The sequence below is a fragment of the Mustela lutreola genome, chromosome 15 (genome assembly GCF_030435805.1).
Source record: "Mustela lutreola isolate mMusLut2 chromosome 15, mMusLut2.pri, whole genome shotgun sequence".
Lineage (NCBI taxonomy): Eukaryota > Metazoa > Chordata > Mammalia > Carnivora > Mustelidae > Mustela > Mustela lutreola.
The window spans coordinates 51,183,725-51,210,570 of record NC_081304.1 but is presented as its reverse complement, the minus strand read 5'-3'; the positions used below and the strand labels follow the sequence as shown (position 1 = coordinate 51,210,570).

At 40.2% G+C, this 26,846-nt stretch overlaps 1 protein-coding gene across 3 annotated transcripts in view; it reads left to right on the top strand.

The window, feature by feature from the left end:
* The first annotated feature begins 1,949 nt into the window (after positions 1 to 1,949).
* AKAP10 (A-kinase anchoring protein 10) overlaps positions 1,950 to 26,846 on the top strand; it is an 80,780-nt gene continuing 55,883 nt past the window's right edge. Inside the window, exons 1-4 of one of the 3 annotated variants that reach the window (XM_059147271.1) lie at positions 1,950 to 2,218; positions 12,238 to 12,285; positions 17,982 to 18,164; positions 21,829 to 22,386. In XM_059147271.1, coding sequence (XP_059003254.1) covers positions 2,131 to 2,218; positions 12,238 to 12,285; positions 17,982 to 18,164; positions 21,829 to 22,386 — 877 coding nt within the window. In that variant the 5' untranslated portion in view covers positions 1,950 to 2,130. The remainder of the gene's footprint in view (positions 2,219 to 12,237; positions 12,286 to 17,981; positions 18,165 to 21,828; positions 22,387 to 26,846) is intronic. The other 2 variants (XM_059147269.1, XM_059147272.1) reach the window with 2 other exon arrangements.

The following is a 26,846-nucleotide window of genomic DNA, read 5'->3' as shown; positions in this document are numbered from 1 at the left end:
CCCCCACCAGCCTCTCTGCTAACTTGTGATCTCTCTGTCAAATAAATAAATAAATAAAACTTAAAAGAAAGAAAGAAAGAATGACAGGTATTACCACCTGAGAATACATATTCTGTTGCCCGGAGGAGTAAAGGCAGTTCCAGAATTTCTGCTACGAGACACTCAAGAGCAATAATCACAGTGGAAGGCAGGGCTGGTCCTGCTTTTACATGGATTCTATGCTGAGTTAGAGAAAATGAGAAAGGGTTTGAGATTTGCAGGGATTAAAGCACTCCCCCTGGCTCCTGTCCAGTGATGATATTCAGGGGATTTCTTGCACTCCCCCTTCAGTCCCAGGCAACTAGCCAGTCAACAAATACAAGAAGGCGCTGCCAAGAGACTGGACTCCATGGGCGGAAGAGAGAGAAGGGCCCCCTGCTTACACTTCTGCTAGATCCCACTTAATTCCCTTATATCAACTGCACATCAGCTACACTCTTCCTTGTCTTCAGCCAATCTCGTTGAAGGGCAAGACCTTTGGTTTTATTGGCCACAAGACAGCAGAGTGGTCCTCCTGAGTGCAGGCTGGTTTACAATAGCCCTCTGATCGTGGAAGGACACTGCCCAAATTCCCCTGTGGCCTCTGCAGAGGCCCCCAGAAGATGAACAGACATCCATTCTCAACACCAACTCAGGTCCAGAATACACTCAGGCATCCAGAGCCTCGGCCAGTCTCTCTTGCTTCTACCTGGCCACACTCCCTTTACCCAGGCAGCAAGAGGTTTGATCTTGGGCTCTGGAGGTAACTAAGTTTGAAATCCAGGATTCACCTCTAGTTAGCTTGTGACCTTGGACAAGATACTTTAACGTGCCTAGTTTTCCCCACACCAAGACCCAAGGACTATTCTTAATCTGGAGGCTTTGGCACATTGACTGCGTAGAAAACTTTCAACAAGTATCAGCTGTGATTACAGGCCCAGGACCAAAACAAATCTATTAAGTTGCTCTAATTATATGGTGAAAAGACACCGGGTTTTAGTTACAGTCTCAAACACTGACACTCCATAATCTTGGACAAGTTGGACTTTTTTTTGGTCCCGTTTCCCCAACATGATTTTACTGATTTAAAAAACACTCAGTGGACATTTATTGAGTGCTATCTTCTATATTCCTTCCCCAAAGGAGCACACACAACGCTGCAATTATTTCCCAATCAGCGCACTCACCCAGTGGTGAGGAACACTGACTTGATTCCCCTCTGCTTTAGGGATGGATGGAGGGCCAGGTTTACCGGGGAAAAAGCATTTGAACGAAGGTTGAAGGATAATTCACAAGTCTGCCTTGTAATTACTGGTGATGCTTTTATGTTACTGCCCCTTTCAAACTTAAGCATTCGTAGGGATTTGGTTCTGAAAACAAGCCCACTTCTTTTTTTATTGCCGAGGTCACTGTGATTGAGAAAGCCAGTGGAGCCGCATAAAACAGGTTATGCCTCCTCTTCCCCCTTCGAGGAACCGTGACCTCGCGGTATCCGCGCGACTGGGGGTGTGTGTTTGGTCTGCTCGCCTGGGCGAGCACGGGCTGCAGGTGCAGGGTGAAGCTGCTGTAGTTGGCCGTGCCTTTCAGCCTCACTGGAACCGAGAAACGGGAGGGCTAAGGGGGAGCGCAGCAGTGCTGGCCTCGCCTTGTGTACAAGGGCACGCTCTGAGTGCCCACGACCGGACGCCCCCAGACCTGAGGCACCGCGCCATCCACTCCAGGGTCCGGCGGTAGCGGGGAGTGGAGAAGACTCCGACTCCGAGAGGGTCAGTTTTGCGGGGACCGGATCCGCATCTCTCCAACCCTGGCAGCGACGCCGGACCTGGGAAAGGGCACAGGCCGCACGCGCGTAGGATCACGTGGGCGGGCTGGGCGCGTGCCCCCGCACCCACGAGAGGAGGCGGGGATGGGGGCGGGGCCGGCGGGTCGGCCTCCCGTGAAGCCTCGCGCGGGGAAGGACCGGAACTCCGGGCGGGCGGCTTGTTGATAATATGGCGGCAGGAGCTGCCTGGTCTTCTCGAGGAGGCGGTGGGGCCCACACCCGGAAGAAGGGTCTCTTTTCAGGCTAGTGCGGCGGCCGCTGCGGACCCGGAAGTCCGGGCCGGTTGCTGAATGAGGGGAGCCGGGCCCTCACCGCGACAGTCCCCCCGCGCCCTCCGCCCCGACCCGGGCCCCGCCATGTCCTTCTTCCGGCGGAAAGGTAGCAGAGGGGGCTCCGGCTGGGAGCCAGGCCGGGCTTCAGGGGCGGCGGTAGGGTAGGTGGGCCTGCACGGGCTCTCCTCCCGGGTGGTGGCGAGGCCCTCGGCCTCCGTGCAGACGCCCCCTGCGTGCCTTGCTTTGCTCCAGGACTCTGCAGGGAGGGAGAAGGTGGCCTCCTCGCGCGAGGTCAGAGGGGAATTATCTCGCTGGTCCAAAAGTGTTTGCCAGAGCCCGTACAAGTTAATGCCTGTTTGCGCAAACCCAGTTTTCGCGTTTGTGTGCTGTGTGTCTATAAACGGTGGATCCAGAAAAAGGAAATTCCTTTAGTACCTTGTTACGGAAGTCTCTGACTTTTCAGAATATTGAGGGTTTTATATCTAAAAGCAACATGTGAAAAAGCTCTTTTCTTCAACTGGTGCTATTTTCTAGTTTCCCCTTTTTTGGGGGTGGGGTGGGGGATCCTGCAGTTCCTAAATAACATTACTTACTGCTGAAAGTTCCCTAATGAAGACTATTTCTTTTGATTACTTAGCAAGTCAACTTAACTGTTGGAACGCTCACTTTGTAAACGAAATTTCTGATTTTCAATTTTAATAGCTGCCCAGTTTTTAAGTAGAGGCAGTTTAGTTTTGATCCTGGATAAAGTTGTTGTGTTGCATTTAAAGTATATATCCAGAATGAACAAGTGTAGGTCTTTTTGGGTGATAGTGGTTCTTTAAGTTTTGTTATTTAAGAGAAAAGGTATTAGAGGAAAAAAAAAAAAAAACCAAAACACTAAACCTTATCAGAGGCTTGGGTTCACATGACTGCTCTGCTACTGACTGTCACCTGGGATAAAAAAAGTGTTAACCCACTTTTTTCTCCTCTCTCAACCAAGAATTAGGTGGTTCCTAAAGGCCCCATTCAGATATGAATTCAAGAATTCTTTTTAAGTACGTGTAGAGTTTTAGTAACTGATGTCATGGTGAGTGAATGGTACTGTGAGGAATGAATGAAAGCTCTGCTGAATGAAGGAAACCTGTAAAATGGTACAAGGAAGCTTTGTTGATAATGTACCTTGGTGTAGTTTATTGCTGTAATTTGTTTGACAGTGTTGAAGTGGTTTTTTTTTTTTTTTAAGGGGGAAAGAAAGCATTCTGTGTATAATGAGGCAGATTGCATGTTACATAATAGACTGTTGTCTCTGTCGGACAAATACTTTTGAATGTCTGCTGCTTGGCAGGCACTGTGTTAGGCTCTCATTATTAAGCACTGAACAAGAAAATGTCCCTGCACCTATGGACCTTATTGTCTGCTGGGGCAGACAGACAATACATTTCTCTTTTAATACCTGTGTGTATTTACAAATTGATAACATGACAGAGATGAGGTGAGAGGAGAAGCATATTTTGGTTTGATGTTAGAGAGGGGCCTCAGCAGGTGACCTTGGAACTTAGAGCCAAGGGCTCAGTAGGAGGTACGAGAGGCTAGGGAAGAGCATGTTCAAAGGTTGTGAGTCAAGAAAGAGTTTGGTGTCCTTCAAGAAAGGAAGGAAGGCCACTGTGATTTGGGCTTGGAGAGGTAAACAAGATTCAGAGCTTTGTAGGCCATAGTTTGGTTTTCTTTCAAATGCAGAGACATTATTTCAGTTTATTATTATTCTTATTTTTGAAAGAGAGAGAGCACCAGAGGGGTAGAGGAGAGGGAGAGAATCTTAAGTAGGCTACATGCTCAGTGTGGCGCTACTTCGGGGCTGGATCTCATGACCCTGAGATGGTGACCTGAGCTGAAATCCAGTCAGACACTTAACCCACTGAGCTACTCAGGCGCCCCTTAGAATTTTTAAAGAGGAGTGATTTGATATTATGTTATAAAAAGATCATTGTAGTTGCTTTTTGCAGGCTGAAGTGGCAAGAGTAGAAGCTAGATGCTTCTGTTTAGGGATCCCATCCAGTCTTTAAATACCATTTTTAAATACCACCTATATGCGGACGACTCCTGAATTTACATCTCCAGCTTGAATTCTCTCCCGAGTTAGGAATGGTATATCCAACTGTTGGTCCACTTTATACCTCTACCTAATAGATACAGTATATCTGTTGATAGAAATAATAGGCTGACAGATGGCTCTTTGAGTTACTGTACCAAAATTTAACTCCAGATTTTTTGTCACCTCAGTAAATTGCATTTCTGTTCTTTTACTTGCTCAGTCTAAAACTTCAGTACCTTCTTGAACCTTTCTTTCTCTCCTGTATCTACGTAAGCAAATCTGCTAAGTCTACCCCAGAACGTAACCAAATTCAGCATCTTCTCACCATCCCTGACTATTAACTCCCTGGTCTAGGTGGTCATCCCTGTAGATTGGACAGTTAAGTCCTCTGAGAGGATGTCACTCAAATCTCAGCTTAAATGTTAAGAGGAAGCTGGTTTTATGAATGTAGAGAAAACGGGTGCCTGGGTGGCTCAGTTGGTTGAGCGTCTGACTCTTGATTTTGGCTCACATCATGATCTCAGGGTCGTGAGGTGGAGGCCTGTGTTGAGTCCCTAGCTGAGCAGAGAGCCTACTTGGGATTCTCTATGTCCCTTTCTTTCTGCTTCCCACCCCCACCTCCCCATCCCCCATCCCCTGCCAGCACTTGCTTGCTCACTCGCCTGCTCTCTCAAATAAATAAAATTTTCAAAGGCAAAAAGGAAATAGAGAAAGCAGAGTTATTTTGCTGTAGGCTTAGTTTGGTTTCCCTTCTTCCAACCTTGACCCCTATCTCTTCAAATTTCTCCAGTAGCTTCCTGTACACGGCCCCCTTTAATCTTGTTCTCATTTCTTCTCTGTGTTCATCTCCTGCTCTCCTTTTCCTGTTTTCTGTTTCCTTTTCACTGTTCTTTTTATATTGGCCTCTTTGTTGTCAAATACATTCCTGCCTCAGGGCCTTTGCACTTATTTTTTTTTCCCCTCTGCCTGGAAACCTCTTCCCACAGGTACCCACTATTTTATTCTCTCATCTCCTTGACATCTTGGTGAGGCTTTGTCTGTCCATCCTACTTTTAACATTGCAGTCCCCAGCCCTTGCACTCCTGTCTTACCTACTTTCTCCACAGCATTTATCACCCTCTACTTTTCTATGTATTTTATTAAGATGGAAGCTGATTTTGTTCACAGCTGTATCCCCATGTGTAGGTCAGTTCCTGGGCATAGTTAGGAATTTGGTAAATATTTGTTGAATAAATGAATAAAAACAAAAAATATCTGCTAGTAAAAAGTGCTGAGCAGGGAATTTAAACTGATGTGGGAGTAGATCACAGGACAGCAGTATTTGTTCAGATAATAAAGGAAGGCTTGTCTGAGAAGATGGTATTTAGTTTGAGATCTGAGTGAAGGGAGAGAGCCAGCCTCACAAAAGATCAAAGGAACTGCATTCTAACCAGAGAGAACTAGAAGTACAAATGTCTGAAGGCAGCAATAGCTGGGTGCGTTTAAGGAACCTGAAGAAGGCTGGAACTTAGGGGGTATAGGTTATGCTTTGAAGACAGAAATAGCTTAACTTGAAGAAGTGATTGGAGTGAAGAAAAACTGGGAAAGTTTTGGGCTTACAGCATGGGGCAGGAAGAATTAAGAACTGTTTTTGGCGATTATGACTTTGTGTAACAGACATCCATGTGGATACGTCAAGGAAGCAGTGGGATGTATGAATCTATAGTTCTAGGAAGAGGTCAGAACTTGAGATACGGTTCTGGCTTTAGAAATATTTTGCAGGGGTACCTGGGTGGCCCAGTCGGATAAGCCACTGCCTTCAGCTCCGGTCATGATCCCAGGATCTTGAGATCGAGCCCCTGCATTACGCTCCTTCCTCAGCAGGGAGCCTGGTTCTCCCTCTTCCTCTTCCTGCCACTCCCCCTGCTTGTGTGCTCTCTTTCTGTGTTAAATACATAAATAAAATCTTAAAAAAAAAAAAAAACATTTTGCATAACTGATGATTAATGACATGGGACTAAATGAGATCGCCTAGAGAATACATAAAATGTGAGGATTAGTTATGTTGAAAGGCTAAGGGTATTATAACAAAGATACACTGAAGTGTAATGGTTCAAAAAAGATTTTTTTTTTTATTACTCTTTTGAATTTAACAGTCCAAGTTTATTGGGTAGGTTTGCTTCACAGTCATTCAGGGATCTTTCCTCCCATATTGTTACACATCTTTCCCTTGGGGTATGGTCTGTTGTCAAAGCTGGGTCATAGCCCCTTCTGACTGTCCTCAGTCCCCTGATCCATGGTAAGGAGGAAAGAGAAGCTTTGGCAGGAAAGTGGCACAAAATTATTTCTATTCATATTCTGTTGGTGAGAAGTTAGTCATATGGTCATAGATAACTGCAAAAGCTTCTGGGAAATGTAGAGTAACTAGCCAGCTAGTAGCTAGCTAATAGGCTACAGTCCTCTTGCTAGAAAGAGGAAAATGAGTTCTGTGGCCAGGTAGCATTTCCTGCCATACTGTACACAAGAACAGAGCCTTGGTGAAAGTTCTGGAGTTAAGCCAGCTTTTAGAAGTTAAATTGAGGGGCACCTGGATGGCTCAGATGGTTGGCCTTTAGCTGCCTTTAGCTCAGATCGTGATCTCCAGGTCCAGGGATTGAGCCCCATATCTCTTCTGGTTCTACAGAGGTCTGCTTCTCCCTCTTCTTCTCCCCCTGCTTGTACTCTGTCTGTCTGTGTCTCTCTCTCTCAAAAGAATAAATCTTTAAAAAAAGCTTTTTAAAAAAGTTTAATAGAGGAACATGAGCCATTGGCAAAGGGGAATCAAAAATAAAATACCAGGGGCACCTGGGTGGCTCAGTGGGTTAAAGCCTCTGCCTTCGGCTCAGGTCATGATCCCAGGGTCTTGGGATCTCTGCTCAGCGGGGAGCCTGCTTCCTCCTCTCTCTCTGCCTGCCTCTGTGCCTACTTGTGATCTCTGTCAAATAAATAAATAAAATCTTTAAAAAAAAAAAAAAAAAGGTAAATGCATGGAAAAAGATATGCCTTAAAAAAAAATACCAGTTATAAAGGAGTGTGATATCATGGAAGCTAAGAGAAGATAGTGTTTAAAAAAGAAGGGTGTGTTGTGTTGAATGTCACTTGCAGGATCAAGATGAAATAACTACTTAGTTTGATAATGTGGAAGTAATTGATGACTTTTTAGAGAGGTATCAGTATCAGTGGAGTGGGTTGGAGGGAGAAGGTGAAGTGTGGAAAGTAGCAAGAGTAAAAACACCCTTTTCAAGAAACTGCAGTGAAAAGGAACTAAAAGGGGCTCTTGGGTTAAGGGATTTTTTTTCTTTTTTTAAGATAAAAGGTGCTAGAACATGTTTGTATGGCGATAGAAATGATCTGGTAGAGAGGGAGAAAATGATACAGAAGAGAGAGGTGTTTCTTGAGGGAGTAAAGTTCTTGAGAACTCCTGAAGGATGGGATTAAAGCTTGACTCTACCAAGATTTGGTTAGGTTATGCTGCCGTTGGGAATGGCAGTTGGTAGGACCGCTTATATAAAGTTTAAAAACCTTCAATCAATGCTATATGTTGTTTATAGATACAGAAATATGTTAAAGAGTAAAACTGTAGGTGGAGACAATAATCTATTTTATGAAATTATTTCCCTGGGGAAAAGGGGGAATCCAATCAGGGAGAGAATTAATTTTCACATGCATGTCTTCTTTTGAAAAATTTTTATAAGCAAATGTAGCATAATCTTAAGATTGGATAAACCTGAGTATTACTCAGATTAAATTCTAGTATTGTCTTTGTTTTGGATGTTTCATAATACAAGGGAAATAAAGAAACAAGAAAAAGTATAGTTAGCAATATAGAATAATGTAGTTGAAATAAACCTAAATCAGTAGTCACAATAAATGTAAATAGGCTTAATTCCACTAAAAGACTGTATGGCTAAAAGACAAAAAGTTAGGCTGGATAATAAACCAAAATCCAGCAAAAAACTACTGGGAACACAACTAAGACATAAGGACATAGAGAAATTGAAAATAACTGGATGGAAGGATATAGCAGACAAATGTTAACCAGAAGAAAGCTATGTGGCAGATGACATACTTGAAACAACAAAACATTATCAGGGATAAAAAGGTGACTGCATTATGATAAAATGAAAACAGTAGTAGGAAGATAAATCTCTGAACTGCTTTGCACCTAATGTCAGTCTCAAAATACATAAAGCAAAATATACAGAATTACCAGGAGAAATCAACAAATTTACACAGTTTTAAGAATGATCTTCTTCAGACATCTAGAGCAGTAATCACAATAAACAGAAATGGGCTGTCCCAGTGAAAAGACTAGATTCCTCCTATATGCCATTTAGTATAAAAAGGATCATAAGAAGGTTAAAAGTAAAAGGATGGGAAAATATATCAGGGATATTAGACAAAAAGAAAGCTAATACAGTCTTCACAATAGCACAAAACAAAAAGGGAAATTTTAAGTTTTGGAATGGAAAGGAGACAAAGGAATCGTTAGTCCCAGATAACATAATTGCATATATAAAAAAACTGAAGAAGATCTACACTCGTACTTTTAGAACTCATAAAAGTTAAAAGAGTTCAGCTGGGTTTTAAAAATATATGTGTTTATATGGGATTATTTAAAACTCAGTTTTACCACTATATGCCAGTAAAAACAAAACTAAAATCATTATAGAGTTTACAAAACCTAATTTGACATGAAAGAAAGACCTAGATAAATGGAGAGGTATACTATGTTCATGGATAGAAAGACTCAATCCCAGAAAGATGTGAACTCTCCCCCACATTAATCATTCAGTCAGTGCTACTTTAAAAATTCCTATGGGGGTTTTAGGATCAGGACAAGTTGACCCTATAATTAATAGAGCAGGTAGTTTTGTAAGAGAATAAGGTAGAGGACTTGGCCCTGTCAAAGGCTGATTATATGGTTAAGTAATTAAGACTGAAATTAAATGTCCAGGAACAAACCCATGTATGTATGAGAACTTGGTATATAAAGAGTTCCTGTTTAGTTGAGAAAGGTTGGACTAATCAGTAAGTGATGTTTGCTGTCCCTCTGGCAGAAAAATAATTAGGATTTTTCTATGTCGTATCATATACATCAGGGGTCAGTTAATTTTCTGTACAAGACAAGATGGTGTCCTTGTAGCCATAGATTATATGTTAACAAATGGACATGGCTGTGTTAAACTAAAACTTTATTTATAAAAAACTGAAGGTGGGCTTGATTTGGCCCATGAGCTGTAGTTTCCCAATATCTGACAAACAAATAAATATAGGTAGATAAGAGCCCAGAATTTTAAAAAGCAAAATTTGAAATCATATGGAAGAAAATACAGAGGGGAAAAAAAAATCTGATCCTGGGCTAGGAAAGTATATCTTTAAGACATAGGAAAATACAATCCACATAATGTAAATTTGGCTACGTTAAAATTTAAAGCTTCCATACAATAAAATACACATAAGGTATTTGCAACACCAAGGATTAACATCCAGAATATGAGTGGAATTTCTGCAAATAAGTAAAGGACAAAGGAATTGAATAGCCAGCTCATAAAAGAAGATACCTAAATACCCAATAAATACAAAAGGATATTTCCTCAGAGGAACTCAAGGAAATGAATTAAAAATACCATCAAATACCATTTGAAAAATATTAATTAAATGTCCACTTTCATTAAAACTGCCCATCACTGGTTACCTCTTAATTCCACTTACAGTGTTTTATCCGAGAGAAGTTTTTTTTTTTTTTTTTAAAGATTATATTTATTTATTTGAGAGAGAGAGAGAGCACAAGCAGGGAGAGGGGCAGAGGGAGAAGGAGAGGCAGACTCATGGCTGAGCTGGGAGTCTGATGTGGGGCTCGATCCCAGGACCTGGAGATCATGACCTGAGCTGAAGGCAGATGCTCAACTATCTGAGCTACCCAGGCACCCCTCCTAGAGAAATTCTTACATATAGACTACATAGGAAGACATGTACTAAAATGAATAAATAAAGGTGTATTTTAGAAATTCAGCAGCTAAAATGAAAGAACTAGAGTTACATGAATGCATCAGTATAGACAAATTATGGGATGAATACAAGTTTCAGATATATGTAGAAGAATACTATTCATGTCATTTTTAAAGATCTATAGAATAACTGCGTGTTTTACACTCAGGTAGTAATAGTCTAAAAACATAAATGGTAGAAAACACATCCAATTTAGGGCAGTATTTATCTCTGGGAAGGGAAGAGTAGTGGGATCAGGTAGTGAGTAAGAGGACCCTTTATATAATATTTAGGGGGAAAAGGGAAGTAAGGCAAAACACTAATAATGTGGTTATTGTTGGATTGTGTGTGTACTTTTCTGTTTCAAGTATTGACGAGATCTGATTGATGAGAATGTATTGAAGGTGACAAAAGTGGAAATGTAGAGGTATGTTTTAGTGGTTAAAATCAGTTGGTCTTAGAAGTGTGTTGGGTGTAGGAAGTAAAGGAGAGACATGTTAAGAATGACTCCAAGATTTTTGGCCTGAGAAACTGGGGTGGGAGTGTCATTCATGAGAAAAATGAAAAGTGAAGTAAACCAGGTTTGGGAAGAGATGGTATGTTCCATTTTGGACGAGTGTAATTCTGGAAGAGGATGGGTAGATGGTTAACAAAATGAATTTTAAGGTCAGGAAGATTTTAGACTAGAAATAGAAATTCAGGATTCATAGCTTGTCTGTGGTATTGAAAACCTTCAGAATGGGTAAGTTCAGCCAGGAAATACACATGTGTACGTAGTGAAAAGAAAAGGTGCCCAACTTTCTCTGAGAAACTCTCAGTAGGTAGAAGAGAAGTTGACCAGGCAATAAACTGAGAAGGAGCAGCTGGAAACCAGGGAGTCGAGTGCCTTGGAAGTCCAGACAAGTTCATGTTTCAAGTAGGAGAAGCAGTCAGTTTGCAGATGCAACCCAGTTGCTTCTACTACATTACCTTATTATTTTTTTCTTTCCAACAGCAGTGATCAGTACCTGAAATGATAATTTTTGTTCGTGTTTGTCTCCACATTCTTGTATGTAGACTTCTTGAAGACAGGACTGTTCCTTCCTGAGCCAGGACAATGTCTAGCACATATGAGGCACTCACATACTTTTTGATGGATTAATTTATCCGATACTTTGAGAGCTTGTTATTTCCTGCTACTAGCCTTTCAGTGTTGACTGTTTAAGAGCACATGTTGGTATTTTTTATTTTGATAGGCTTTTCATGGTGGGGTTAAAGAAAATTTAATGTTGGAAAAAAAATACAAGAAAAGTAAGGAAGGTTAAAAATAGTCTTATGTCAGATCCTGTAGGAGTTCACGCTTTGCTTAAGCTGCCATGTACCTTCCTTTCTTGGATATTACATTGTTAGCATATTTGCAGTAGAATTTCTACTGTTTTGTATAATGGAGAAGAGACTGTGTAGCACTTTAAGAGAAGTTGTTAAAGCCTTGAGTATTAGATATTTAGATTATAAATTTAGAATGTTTTTATTTGCTGCTATGAGAGGAATACACAAAAAGTAAGATACGATACACAAAGAACTCTTTTTCTTGAAGACGCATTTAGTGGCACATTTTAATAATATTAGTTAACATCCTAAATTAACCTTGTACCTCGTACTCTTCTGGGCTCTTTTTAATTTTTTTTTCACTCATAACCCTCTAAGGTAGATGTTGTTATTACTGTTCTAAAGTTATAAATCAAGGAAATTGAGACCCAGAGAAGTAAAGTAACTGGTCCATGGTCAGAAGGCTGTGTAATAAGTTGCAAGCTAGATTTGAACCCAGGTATTCTGACATTGTCTCTCCATTAGCACGCTCAATGCTCTTGACCGAACGATGTTCAAGGTTCACTTCCTTTCCCCTGACAACTGTCTCGCCCTGTCCCCCTCCAAGGTGTTATTCCATTGTTGTACAGCTGTGAATATTCATCTGTTAGAACAAAGCTTGTCTAATTTTTACATTGTACAGATGGGATCTTTTTGACTGTAGAAGTTGGTCATGATGCTTTTTTATCTTCCAGTGAAAGGCAAAGAACAAGAGAAAACCTCAGATGTCAAGTCAATTAAAGGTGAGTTCAGTGGCGTTCCATTGTGTTAAAAAAGTGATGTGCTTTGCATTTACAGGCTATTTAAACCTGTTATCTTCCCCCCCTCTTTTGCCATTAATCATCTCTGCCTTCTTTTGTAATTATTTATGATTGTGACTTATTTCCTTGTTCGACCTGTATATTCTTCAGCACCTTGCATATATGATAGGCTTTTGCTAAGCACTTGTTGGCTGTCCTAGTGATATAGTAAACCAATGCCCTCCATTAATCATATGTTTGATTGTTCACTAGAATTAATGAGTTGATTTTATTATTTTTTTAACTTAAAATCAGTGAATTAACATTGAGTGTATTGTTAGAGTCAGAGTTAGAGTTTAGTGATTCATCTGTTGCATATAACACCCAGTGCTCAGGATTAGATCAGGTGTCCTTAATGTCTATCACCCAGTTACCCCATCCCCCATACCTCTGCTCCAGCAACCCTCAGTTTCTTTCCTGTAGTTGAGCGTCTCTTATGGTTTGTAGTTGATTTTATTTTTTTTTTTTTTTTTTTTTTTTTTTTTTTTTTTTTTTTTAAAGATTTTATTTATTTATTTGACAGGCAGAGATTACAAGTAGGCAGAGAGGCAGGCAGAGAGAGAGAGAGAGAGGAGGAAGCAGGATCCCCACTGAGCAGAGAGCCCGACGCGGGGCTCGATCCCAGGACCCTGGGATCATGACCTGAGCCGAAGGCAGAGGCTTTAACCCACTGAGCCACCCAGGCGCCCCAGTAGTTGATTTTATTTTTTAAAAAAGCAAAAAGCGAGCGGTACCTGCATGGGTTGAGCGTCTGGCTCTTGGTTTTGGCTCAGGGTCATGAGGTCAAGCTCTGTGTTGGGTTCCCGGCTCAGTGTGGAGTCTGCTGCAGACTCTTTCTCCATCTGCCCCTCCCCACTGTGCTCACTCTCTCTCTAAAATAAATAAATACATCTTTTTTATTTTTTTAAATTTTATTTGAGAGACAGAGAGAGCACAAATGGGAGGAGACGCAGAGGAGGGGAAGCAGACTCCCTGCCAAGAAAGGAAACAGATGCAGGGATCGATCTTAGGACCCTGGGATCCTGACCTGAGCTGAAGGCAGAGGCTTAACTGACTGAGCCACCCAGGTGCCCCATAAATAAATCTTTAAAAACAAAACAAAAAGTGCCTCCTGGGTGGCTCAGTGGGGTAAAGCCTCTGCCTTTGGCTCAGGTCATGATCCCAGGGTCCTAGGATCGAGCCCCACATCAGGTTCTCTGCTTGGCAGGGAGCTTGCTCCCCGCTCCCCCCACCCCTGGCCTACTAGTGATCTCTGTCAAATAAATAAAATCTTAAAAAAACAAAACAAAACAAAACACAAAAACAAAAAAACCCAAAGTGAAAAATACTCTGAACTCAGCTGACAGCTCTGGAGTAAAGAACTTCCACTTACAAGGCTTGGCTTTCTGTTGTTTACCCGGAAGTATGGATCATTACAGTTTTTACTTCTCTGTTACTTTGGATGAATGGTCTTAACTTAAATTTATCCAGAGTACTTTATTGTAATCAGTATATTGTCTATGTTTATAGGCTAGAGCATGCTTCTTTAGGTTGTAATCTCTACTATAGTTTTGACTGATTTTATTATATTAATTACAAAGATTGGAATGGAAAATTATAATGGAAATTGTTTATATAGCCATTACATGTAAATTTCATAAATAAAATCTATTTACATGAGATCTATAGATTGCTACTTTGACCTGAGCCGAAGGCAGAGGCATTAACCCACTGAGCCACCCAGGTGCCCGCTACTTAGACCTTTTTTCAGATGTTTGTATCTTATGTGGCTACTAGCATTGAGTATTAACCATTTATGCTCAGTTTGCTGGAGAGTGACTAATTATAACTTAAGAGATTTGTAATATTAGGGAAGAGCTAGGGTACTTTACAGTCTTATTTTCTGCTTACTTCTATTAATTTTAAGCCAGGTGTTTAAGAACCGTGTTGGTTCATACTGCTTTCCTTAAGCAGAATTTGATTGACTTTGATAAAGACTTCAAGCCCTTAGCAAGCAGCATGTGTAAAGATGAGATCTGAATGTAGAAGGAAGGGGTTTGATGTCTCAGGCACTTTAGATTTCTTAGGTCTTCTACTCTGACCTTGGGAAGACCTGTAACCTTCCTCGGATTCTTTATTTGTGGAGTGAGAGGGTTGGCCTGCCTAACTTCTGAAACTGTACCTGGCTAAAAAAATTCCATGTTCCTACCCTCTGACAGTACATAATCTGTGCTTAGCATTCACTGGCTTACCTTAGAATCTTACAGAACAGAATCTTACAGAATCTTCCTTTCATAGGAAACAGGCCCTCAAGAAGTTTGCAGTATGATTAGAGCTTAGATGTGGAATAGTAGCAAATACACCAACATACTAATAACAACCATTTCTTGAACACCTGTTCTGTTCGAGGCATTAGCCAAAAACTGAGGCTAGGCAAAAAAAAAGACTTGGCTCCTGTACTCACTGAACTTACAGATTGATAGGGGAGAGGAACATTCATCAAGTGAGTCCACAGATGGCATGGGCTGGATCTACAGTGATGAAAATAAAGAGAGATGGAGTGATCAGTTCAGAGCAAAAATGGATAGAACTTTGTTATTGATTAAATAGGAGGTGTAAGGGATAGGAAGGTTTCAGATTAACACCTACTTTTCTGGCTTGCCTAACTGTGTGACTGGTGGAGAACCAAGTTGGGAAATTATATGTTCAATTTTGGCATGGTGGGTGGGAGGTATTTGGAGACATTTACATATATTATTTTATCCACATAATAATTCTAGAGTCTGAGTTTCCAACCAAAGGTGAAAGGCTGATTTTTCTAGAGTCTGGCAGACCAAAGCTCAAGTTCTGCCTGTTGAAACAACTACTATCTCATTGACATGTATCAAGTATTTAACTTTTGTCTTTCTGCATCTCAAAAATGAGGAAAATAGGGGTGCCTGGGTTAAAGCCTCTGCCTTTGGCTCAGGTCATGATCTCAGGGTCCTGGGATTGAGCCCCTTATCGGGCTCTCTGATCAGCAGGGAGCCTGTTTCCTTCTCTCTCTCTCTCTCTCTCTGCCTGCCTCTCTGCCTACTTGTGATCTCTGTTCAAATAAATAAAATCTTTTTAAAAATCTGAGGAAAATACTGGTCTTGCAAAATTGGTGTGAGAGATAAAATGAAGTAATATACCCTCCAAAAAATGTGTATCAAGCCCCCAGTACAAGGTCTGGTATGTAGGAGGTACTACTCTGGTAGCTCTTGTTGTACAGAAGAGGCCCTGAACATGATGGCTTAGTTAGATGAAGTATTGTGAGGAGTTCAGAGGAATTTGAGATCAGCAAATGGTTTTTGAAGTGTGGGGAAGGTTTTGTAGAAATGGGACTTAATCTATATAAAAGTTGAATAATAAGGATTTGAGTGAAAGAGGCAGTTCTTTCTCTTTTCCCTAACGGCCCAGCCTCTTCTTTGAGTATATATTGGGCCTTCAGACAAGTAAGGGGATATTTTCACAGAAGATTGATACCCAGTTGTAAGGACCTTAGAGACCAGAACAGAGAGTTTAGACAGAGAAAATAGGGAGCCTGTAGGCTTTGAGTAGGATGTTGATGCTTTATATACGGTATTTATGAAAGGTAAGTCTGGAAGAGTTCTATAGGATGGAAACCAAAGAAGTCCTTTTGCTGTAATACAGAAAAGCCTGTATTAAGGGTGTGGTGTTGATAATAAACATGTAAGTAGATGTATAATATCTTTAAGAAAAAACCAACCAATCTTAGGTAAACGTGTAGAGTGAAAAAGAATGGGCCCATGATTCTGAACTTTGGAGACTGGCAGGTTGAGCAGAGATAGGGAAATTGAATAGGAGCATTAGTTTGGAAGAAGATGCGGTGAGTTTGGTATTTGGACAAATTGGTCTTGATATGGTAAAGTCAAAGTGAGAATAGCTAGCGGTAAGGAATTAATAGGCTCCAAGCCCAAATCAAAGGCCAGGTGTCAGATGCAGGTTAGTGCTTACCCCCTGGGGCTCCAGTTCCATAGAAGTGTACCCTAGGAGCTGCTGCAGAGAGGTCCAGAGTGTGAGTGAGATGTTCCCCTTGAGTCAACCAGAGTTACTAATAACTATTTTGTTTTGTTTTTTAATGTATTTATTTATTTATTTGACAGAGAGAGACATAGTGAGAGAGGAAACACAAGCAGGGGCAGGATGGCGGTGTGAGAGGGAGAAGGAGTCTCCCCACCGAGCAGGGAGCCCAAAGTGGGGTCCCAAAGGCAGATGCTTAATGACTGAGCCACCTGGGCGTCCCCTAATAACTCTTTTTAAAAATCTCCTTTAGATATCTCTATTTTATCTGGTTTTATTTATTTTAACAGATGTGTCAGGGTCTCAAGTTTATTTGTGGGAAAAAGAGGAGTACTTACAGGTTTAAATAATCTTTTCAGAAAAGTTGGCTCTAGTAATAATTAAAAGGTTTGAGAGTAAATGTTTCTAGCAGAAAGAATAAAAGAGCAGAGAGCCTCAGGAGGAGGAGTCAGGGAAGGAAACCATTTCCGACACGGTGGGCATTTTTTTAAATTTCTTTTTTAAGATTTTACTTATTTGTTAGAGAGCACAAGCAGGGAGAGTAGCAGGCAGAGGGAGAAGCAGGTCCCCACAGAGCAGGAGCTCTGTGTATGGAACTGCGTCCCAGGACTCTGGGATCATGACCTGAGCAGAAGGCAGACGCTTAGCCGACTGTACCACCCAGGTGTCCCTTCTGTCCTTGCTATAGCAATGCGCTAGGCCAACACTTTTTAAAAATCTTTAATAAGAGTCTTTAATATTTGTATGGAATAAATAGGAGAGGTAGAATGCTGATCCAGCTGTAGCAACAAGGTCACAGGACTACTTTGACAGTATTGTAATACTGAGTTGCTTATTTCCTATTACCAAATGGGTAATTTCTTTATTCTGACATCAATAGGCCATTTCTTCAGACTACTAAGGAAAATGTATTTTGTGAATTTTTTAAATGTGCTTTATCTCTAAGCAGCTTGAACCTTGATCATAAATGTTTTTCATTAGAGAAATTGTGTTACCCAATTAAAAAGGAAAATAAGGGGATGCCTGGGTGGCTTAAGCATCTGTCTTCAGTTCAGGTCATGATCCCAGGGCCTGGGATCGAGTCCCACCTTGGGCTTCCTACTCAGCAGGGAGCCTGTTTCTCCCTCAGCCTGCTGTTTCCCCCAGCTTGTGCACTCCCTCTCTCTCTTCCTCTGACAAAAAAATAAAATAAAATAAGTATTCTGAAGAATGTTTTTCTCATTTTTACCCCATTTCACAAGTTTTAGTTTTGTTCCTTGGACAAAAAGGATTAAGGAATTGAAAAGGTCCATATATCAGAATGTTTTCTGGCTTTGGTACTTTCTGTCATCAGTAGAAGTTCTCAAAGAAACATCTCTTGTTTTAAGTTCCATTTTTGGCACAGTATTTTGAGAGTTATAAATAATAATAGGACATTGCTTTCCAGTTTTCTGCTGCTTGATTCCCTTTCCCGTAAGTATTTTTTGTTGAGCGTGTATGCTTAAGGGAGGTGTTACAAAATTTAATTTTTAAAGTTCTCTTAAAGTCCTTTATGAGACATTTTTAGGCTATCAAATTATGTTTAATTTTTAACCTTTTTCCCTCCCAAATTATAGCTTCAATATCTGTACATTCCCCACAAAAAAGCACTAAAAATCATGCCTTGCTGGAGGCAGCAGGACCAAGTCATGTTGCAATCAATGCCATTTCTGCCAACATGGACTCCTTTTCAAGTAGCAGGACAGCAACACTTAAGAAGCAGCCAAGCCACATGGAGGCTGCTCATTTTGGCGACCTGGGTAAGTGACTCACTTTTTGTTAACTTCTAGTAGGAAGGATTGAGTGTGTTATGGGAAACTTGCTGGAGGATACTAGAACTGTATAATGGGAATGTGCTTTGGAAAAATGTATTTAAGATAAGAGCATGTGTTTCTTGATCTGTGGGCTGTGAGTTTGATCCCCACATTGGGCATGGACCCTTCTTAAAATAAAATTTGAGGCACCTGGGGGCTCAGTCATTAAGTGTCTGCCTTCGGCTCGGGTCATGATCCGGGGGTCCTGGGATCGAGCCTCGCATTAGGCTCCCTGCTCCGCGGGAAGCCAGCTTCTTCCTCTCCTACTTCCCCTGCTTAGGTTTCCTTTCTCGCTATCTCTGTCACTGTCAAATGAATAAATGTTATAAAAAAATAAATAAAATTTTAAAATTTTAAATAAAAATAACAGCTACAAGTATAACAAATGATACTCTATTACGTTCCCATAAGCAAAAAATATAAAGCATTCTCAGTTAAAAAAAAAATGGGCCATTTCCAGAAGAAGAAATACATTTAACCACTAATTATATGAACAAGATGCCTCATTTCACTCATACTCAGGAAATTGCAAATTTAAGTAATGAGTTAATGTCCTCCCTAACACATCAGCAAATGTTTAAAGTTTGACAATTTGAATGGTAACGGAGATGAAGAGAAATAGCCAGTCCTATTTAGTGGAAGTGTAGATTGATGAAGATTTTTTTGGAAGGCAGTGTGGAAGTAGTTATCAGAATGTAAAATAGAAGATCTAGCCCTCAGAGGTAGTCACATATATGCCAAAAGATGTAGATGCAAGTATGTATAAAGCTTTTATTGCAGTGTTATTGGTGAAAGCAAAAAATGAGGAACAACATGTACATGTCTGGCGATGGAGAAGTAGATACATTGTGGTGTACCCGCATCTGGAATATTAGGGAGCCACAAGTCTGAAGATGACCTAGAGAAATATCTAAGGTTAAAGTGCAAAAAGCAGGTCACATAACAGTGAGTGTAATAGGATCCCTACTATGTTAAAATAACTTCTTCCCCCCTGCCCCCAAAAAAGATATGAAGGAGATCGAATTTTCGTTATCCACAGTTCTGCACTTTATAAAAATTGTGTGTCATGGTATCATAAATTGAAAGAAAAGTGAATAAATTGATGTCTAATAAAATTAGCCCGTCTTTTGACCTCTTTGCTTAACAGTTGTATATCTTCAAAGATGTTAGAGTGTCTGTGGGCCACACTCAGCAGTACACTGCAAATAGCATTTGTATTGATCACAAAGTAAAATTGTAAGTTTTACTGGATCACACCTGTGTTGCTGGGGGGGATGTGAAATGGTACAGGCACTCTGGAAAGTAGTTTGGTGTTTCTTGTAGAGCAGAACGTGCAGATGTCATATGACTCTGCAGTTGCACTCTTCAGCTTTTATCCTAGAGAAGTGGAAACTTACATTCCCACAAAAGCCTGTACCCCGATGTCCATAGCAGCTTAAAAGCCGAAGACCGGCTGTCTTGCAGCATCGAGTGAGTGGTTAGACACACTGGCACATGCACACCACAGAATACTGCTCAGCAATGAAGAAGAACACACTATTGATTTATCTCACAACTTGGGTGAGTCCCAAGGGAATTATGCTGAGCGTCAAAAGCCAGTCCCAAAAGGTTATGCGCGGTATGATTCCATTTGTATAATATTCTTGAAATGACAAAATTAGAGAAATGAAGGATAGAGTAGTGTTTGCCAGGGCCAAGGAACGGAGGAGGCGGTTACAAAAGGCCACATGAGGCATCCATGTGGCATTGGAACTGTTCAGTAACTTGGCAGTTACCCAGGATAAAGTTGCATGGATTCCCTTGCATAGAATGAAGTCCACAGGTGTGTACAGGTGAAATGGGGAGATCTGAGTAAGATTAGTGGTCGTAGTAACATCAGTACCTTGATGTGATACTGTAATATGGTACTGTAAGATGTTACCTTGGGGAACCCCGGTAAAGGGTACATGGGATCTCCCTGTATTGTGTCTTACTGTTGTATTTGAACTTACCATTATCTCAGAATTAAAATTTTAATTTAAAAATTAGTAAATCTTGCAAAGGATCAGAATTTTGTGAAGTTCAAGAAAGGGAGTTTGACAGAGATGTACTGGTTAACCTTGAACATGAGACACCCAGGAGGCGCCTGGGTGGCACAGTTGGTTAAGCACCCAACTCTTGATTTCAGCTCAGGTAGGATCATGAGATTAGAGCCTGTGTTGGGTTGGGCTGTGCTTGCTCACTCGCTCCCTTTCTTGAAAAAAAAAGAGACAGCCGGCAAGGATGACACATGAAGTGTTTCAAAAGAAAATAATTTGAATATCAAAGGATTAAGAAAAGCTATTTTGAAAAATTGATGAAACCCTGCTAATTTTATGAAGCTGAACCTCAAAATGTCAAATGCTTTAAATGTTAAAAAAAAATTGTTTTTGTTTATTCTAATAGTTTGTGATTATAATCATAACCTAAATTTAGTTACATATACAATGAACTTATTTTTATTAAATTTTGGTAAGTTTAGTTTTATTTCTCAAGATAAAAATCCCAGAGCTACTCTTTATTCTGTTGTAACAAACACTGAGCGTTGGTAACATTTTTCTGGCCATGCACACATGGACAATTTTTCCTCAGGAAAAGTTCCTAGAGGTGGTGTTACTGGATTGTGAAATCATGCAGATTTTTTTTTTTTAAGATTTTATTTATTTATTTGACAGAGAGAAATCACAAGTAGATGGAGAGGCAGGCAGAGAGAGAGAGAGAAGGAAGCAGGCTCCCTGCTGAGCAGAGAGCACGATGCGGGACTCAATCCTAGGACCCTGAGATCATGACCTGATCCGAAGGCAGCAGCTTAACCCACTGAGCCACCTAGGCGCCCAATCATGCAGATTTTTAAAGCTTTGCCCTCTGTTACTGAATGCTCTTCCAAAGAAGTTTTGTTATTTTTTATTTTCATCATCAGTGGGTGACAGTTGCCTGTTGTTGCCTGTTCTGCTCTGCCTTTGTTGGTTTTTATTGTTATTTTTTGAAAAAACATCTTCTAGTTTGACAGACAAAAATGTTATATTAATGTGCTTTTCTGGCATTTTTAATTAGATGGAATATATTTTCATATTTTTATTGGCCACCTTTCTTTGGTACTAGTATCGTAAGATTTTTTTTCCCCAAGAATTTCCATGGTCTAAACTGCCATTAAAAGTCAGATAAGAATAATTGAATTAAAGAGCTTTTTAATAGTTGAATTAAGTTCGAACACTTGTTTCTTTGCCTGTTTAGCAGTCACAGTGACAGTATTTCTAGTTCTTTATTCATTAAATTGCTAGGGAAGTAAACTTTTTTTTTTTTAAGATTTTATTTATTTGACAGAGAGAGATCACAAGTAGGCAGAGAGGCAGGCAGAGAGAGGAGGAAGCAGGCTTCCTGCTGAGCAGAGAGCCCAATGCGGGTTCGATCCCAGGACCCTGCGATCATGACCTGAGCTGAAGGCAGAGGCTTTAACCCACTGAGCCACCCAGGCACCCAGGAAGTAAACTTTTATTTAAGAATTCTGGTACCACTAAGCTGGACTGTGGCTGACTAATCTATTAATCTTAAATTATTTGTTACTGAACTGCTAATCTTTTGCTTCTTTCAGGCAGATCTTGTCTGGACTACCAGACTCAAGAGACCAAATCAAGTCTTTCAAAGACTCTTGAACAAGTCCTGCATGACACTGTTGTTCTCCCTTATTTTATTCAATTCATGGAACTTCGGCGAATGGAGCATTTGGTTAAATTTTGGTTAGAAGCTGAAAGTTTTCACTCTACAACTTGGTCCCGAATAAGGGCACACAGTCTCAACACCGTGAAGCAGAGTGCATTGGCTGAGCCTGTCTCTCCATCTAAGAAGCATGAAACCGCAACATCTTTTGTAACTGAGTCTCTTGACAAGAGATTGGAGGATTCAAGCTCAGCTCAATTGCTTATGACTCAATCTGAAGGAATTGACCTGAACAATAGAACTAGCAACATTCAGAATCACTTGCTGCTTTCCCGGGAATGTGACAGTGCCCATTCTCTCCATCTTGAAATGGCCAGAACAGGAACGCATCCAGTTTCCATGGAAATCCAAGAATCCTCCTCTAGACTTTTAGTAGCCAGTAGAAATAGTCCCTCTTCACCACTGAAGGAATTATCAGGAAAATTAATGAAAAGTAAGTTTGTGGTTTTCTTATCTCTCTTTATCCTCTTTGTTTAATCATTTTATAAAGTAGAACTTGAGGCGAGGAATAAAAGCATTAGAATAGTTTTCTCTCACACCCACTTGCAAATTTGGAAGGATTTGGAGAATGTCCTGGAGAAGGATTGGTATTTGAAGAAGGAACAGCAGGGATACAGACAAAAATTGGATCCTCTCCGAAGGCTCTTTTGCAGAATTAACAAATGAAGAAGGGTTGAATCCTGCCTCTGCCTTCCAGAGATTTTGAAATCAAACCATTATCCAGGGATGCTTATTTCATTTTCATCTCATTCTTAATTTGCTACTAACTTACTGTCTGCTTCGTAGGTAAAATTATTTTTTAATTGCCAACAGGTGTCATTTATTGGGTTCTGTGCCAACTGCTGTACTCGGATTTCACCTAATGGCCATACCACCTCTGAGGTCGGCATTATTGCCCCATTTTACAAATGAGAAAACCATGGTTTAGGATAGTTTTTTTTTTTAAAAAAGATTTTATTTATTTATTTGACATGCAGAGATCACAAGCAGGCAGAGAGGCAGGCAGAGAGAGAGGAGGAAGCAGGCTCCCTGCCAAGCAGAGAGCCCAATGCAGGGCTGGATCCCAGGACCCTGAGATTATGACCTGAGCCAAAGGCAGAGGATTTAACCCCTGAGCCACCCATGCACCCCTATGGTTTAGGATAGTTAAGTAATATACCTCGGATTATGAAGTGAGCAGGGAGCTTGAGTTAAAATCAGCATTTTAACAACAGCACCTCTTTATTTCTTCTCTGTTCATTTGAAAGTTACACTCTCATAATTTTTCAATTATCACCTTCTGGAATTCTGATTCGACAGCCTCCATGTTTTTTCCTGTCTTCATCTTATCTGTTCTTTGCTTCTCGTAGAGCTAGGTGATTCTTTTTTGTTTTTTCTTTGTTTGTTTTTTCTTTTCTCCCCCTACCCCTACCCCGTAACACTTTATTTTTTTAGGGCAATTTTCCCCCTTTTTTTTTTTTTTTTTTTTAAAGATTTTACTTACTTTTTGGAGAGAGACAGCGACAGAGATAGCAAGAGAGACCATGAGCAGAGAGAAGGAGAAGCAGACTCCCCAGTAGGCAGAGAGCCCTTCCCCACTGGGGTCTCAGTCCTAGGACCCTGAGATCATGACCTGAGCCCAAGGCAAATGCTTAACTGACTGAGCCACCCAGGTGCCCCTTTTCAGAGCAATTTATGTTCACAGCAAAATTGAGAGGAGGGTAGAGCAATTTCCTGTATACTCTTGGCCCCCTCACATATATAGACCTGCCACCCCCATCTTCCATGTCCGCCACCAGAGCGGCACATTTGTTGCCATTGTTGAACCTACCCAGACACACTATAGTCACCCACAGTCCACAGTTTACATCAGGTTTCACTCTTGGTGCTGTGCGTTCAGTGGCTTTCAACAAATACACCATGGCATGGGTCCATCGTTATGGTGTTAAGAGTATTTTTACTGCCCTAAAAACTGTCCATACTTTGCCTTTTCATCTCTTCCTACCTGCTAATCCCTGAGAACCATTAATCTTACTGTCTCCATAGTTTTGCCTTTTCCAGAATGTCATATGCCTAAAACTATGTTGTATGTAGCTTTTTTACATCGATGATCATTTCTTCAGATCTGTGTTTTAGTTCATTTATTGTCTCTTAAGATGGGTCTAATCTGCTGTTGAATCAGTTTACAATTTTTTCTATCTAAACGTTACTGAATTTTGTATTTCTAGATATTTAATTCAGATTTGCCTGGTTAGTTTTTAGTTTCTTGTTCCTTTATCCCTTCATCCCACTTCTCAGCCTATTTTGTATTTCTTTAAGTTTAAACATATATTCATCATCTGATGATTCTAATATCTGTAGGTTTTTAAAATCTGGTTCACTATTTGTTTCTTTAGATTCACACTCTTGGTCACTTGTGATTTTAGTGGTTTTTGGCTGTCTGAACATAGATTTTGGATTTTTTCTGTGGGAATTTTTTTTTTTTAAGATTTTATTTTTATTTATTTATTTGACAGAGAGAGATCACAAGTAGGCAGAGAGGCAGGCAGAGAGAGAGAGGGAAGCAGGCTCCCTGCTGAGCAGAGAGCCCGACTCAGGACTCGATCCCAGGACCCCGAGATCATGACCTGAGCCAAAGGCAATGGCTTAACCCACTGAGCCACCCAGGTGCCGGGGAATTTTTTTTTTTTTAAAGATTTTACTTATTTATTTGACAGACAGAGATCACAAGTAGGCAGAGAGAGAGAGGAGGAAGCAGGCTCCCCGCTGAGCAGAGAGCCCGATGTGGGGCTCGATCCCAGGACCCTGGGATCATGACCTGAGCTGAAGGCAGAGGCTTTAACCCACTGAGCCACCCAGGTGCCCCTCTGTGGGAATTTTTTGAGAACGCTGTTTAAATTGGGTTATTCCAGGAAAAAAAAAATAAAAGTAAATAAATTGGGTTATGAGTATATTGGCATTTGCTTTTGCCTTGCATCTGGGGCCAACTTCACTACCTTCCTGGTACCACTTAAAATACATTTGGTCTTTGGGTTTTTCAGGCAAACTCTTAGGGCCTTTGGCATGATTTTGGTCTAATCTTTTACCCTGTTTGGGCCCTGAGCAATTGCCCTTGAAAGTGCACACTTCAAGTCTCTTGGCATTGCTGGTTTTCCCAGGTGACTGCGCTGCCTGTCTGGCACTTTGCCCATCTTGATTTGCACTGGCTCCTGCAGGTCCACGATTTACTTATCTGCAGTTTAGAAATCCAGAAAGCTTTGATGATCACATGTTACTTTTTTAAAAATATTTTATTTACTTATTTCATAGACAGAGATCACAAGTAGTCAGGGAGGCAGTCAGGGAGAGAGAGGAGGAAGCAGGCAGGCTCTCTGCAGAGAGCCTGACAGTGGGGCACGATTCCAGGACCCTGGGATCACAACTTGAGCCGAAGGCAGAGGCTTTTACCTACTGAGCCACCTAGGTGCCCCTTACACGTTATTTTTTAAATGAAAAAACTTGACCTGAACTGGTGTGAACTAACTGCAGAAATTTGAATGTTTGATTATGTGATGTTGTCCCTCATATTGCTAAGAATATTAACATATATATGTATATATATATATATATACATATATATATATATATGCCTAGTGCATTCCCTCTGTAAAAACAAAACCCAAATTCTGAATTCTGAACTATTATTGTTTCCCTTACTTTACCACAAACTCTGATATACTTTTTAAGTGTATCAAAAAACGTCTTGGGAGAATTCGGTATTGAGAAGAATTTCTTTGAACATTTAGTCTGGCCTGTTTCTGGAAATGGAAGTCTGTTTCTGTCACTGTAATACAGTTTATTGTTTTTGGAAGCTTTTTGTTTTGGTGATAGTTTATTTCAATAAAAAATAGAAATAGTGGAATCATTAAAGGAGTACTAGTTGTTTTACTTTTCAAATTTTTATGCAGTAGATTTGACCTTTTTTGATGTATACTTGCATGAATTTTAACACTTGCATAGATTCCTGATGAAAACGTAAAATGGTACATCCAATCTACAAAACAGTCTGACAGTTTCTTAACATTTTCAACACATCCAACACAGCAACAGACTTCCATAGACCCATACTTTATTGCATTGTCTGTTTTATTATTGAATTTTGAGAGTTCTTTTTGCGTTCTGGGTATAAAACCTTTATTGGTTATGTGATTTGTAAATGTTTTCTCCTAGTTTATAGCTTGGCTTTTCATTCTCTTAATAGTGTCTTTCACAAAACAAAGGACTTTTTTAAATGAAAAAGTCTAACTTACCAGCTTTTTTCTTTTCTTTTTGTTTTCTTTTTTCTTTGGAATGGAATCCTAAGAACTTTTTGCCCAATTTAAGTTCATGAAGATTTTCTCCTTTGTGTTCTTCTAAAAGTATTATGGTTTTGTACTTTGTTTTTAGATGTATGGTCTGTTTTGAGTTAATATTGTATAAGATGTAAGGGTTAGGTCAAGTTTTTTTGTATTGGGGTGTGTGTGTGTTGTGTGTTTGTGTATTTTTTTTCTTTTCTTTTCTTTCTTTCTTTTTTTTTTTTTTTTGGAGTATGGATACCCAGTTGTTGCAACACCACTAATTGAAAAGATTACTCTTACTCCATTGAGTTCCGTTTGTACTTGAACCATATTCTGTTCTGTTCCATTGATATATTTGTTTATTCCTTAACTAATACCCACTGTCTCTGATTCCTGTAGCTTTACAGTAAATCTTTAAATCGGTTAGTATGACTCCTCCAAGTTTGTTCTTTTTCTAAATTGTTTTGTCTGTTATGGTTTTTCTTCTTCTTTTCTTTCTTTCTTTCTTTCTTTTTTTTTTTTTTTTTTAAGTGTAATCTTACTTATATCTACAAGGAAATCCTGCTGGAATTTTTATTGAATTGCATTCAATCCATAG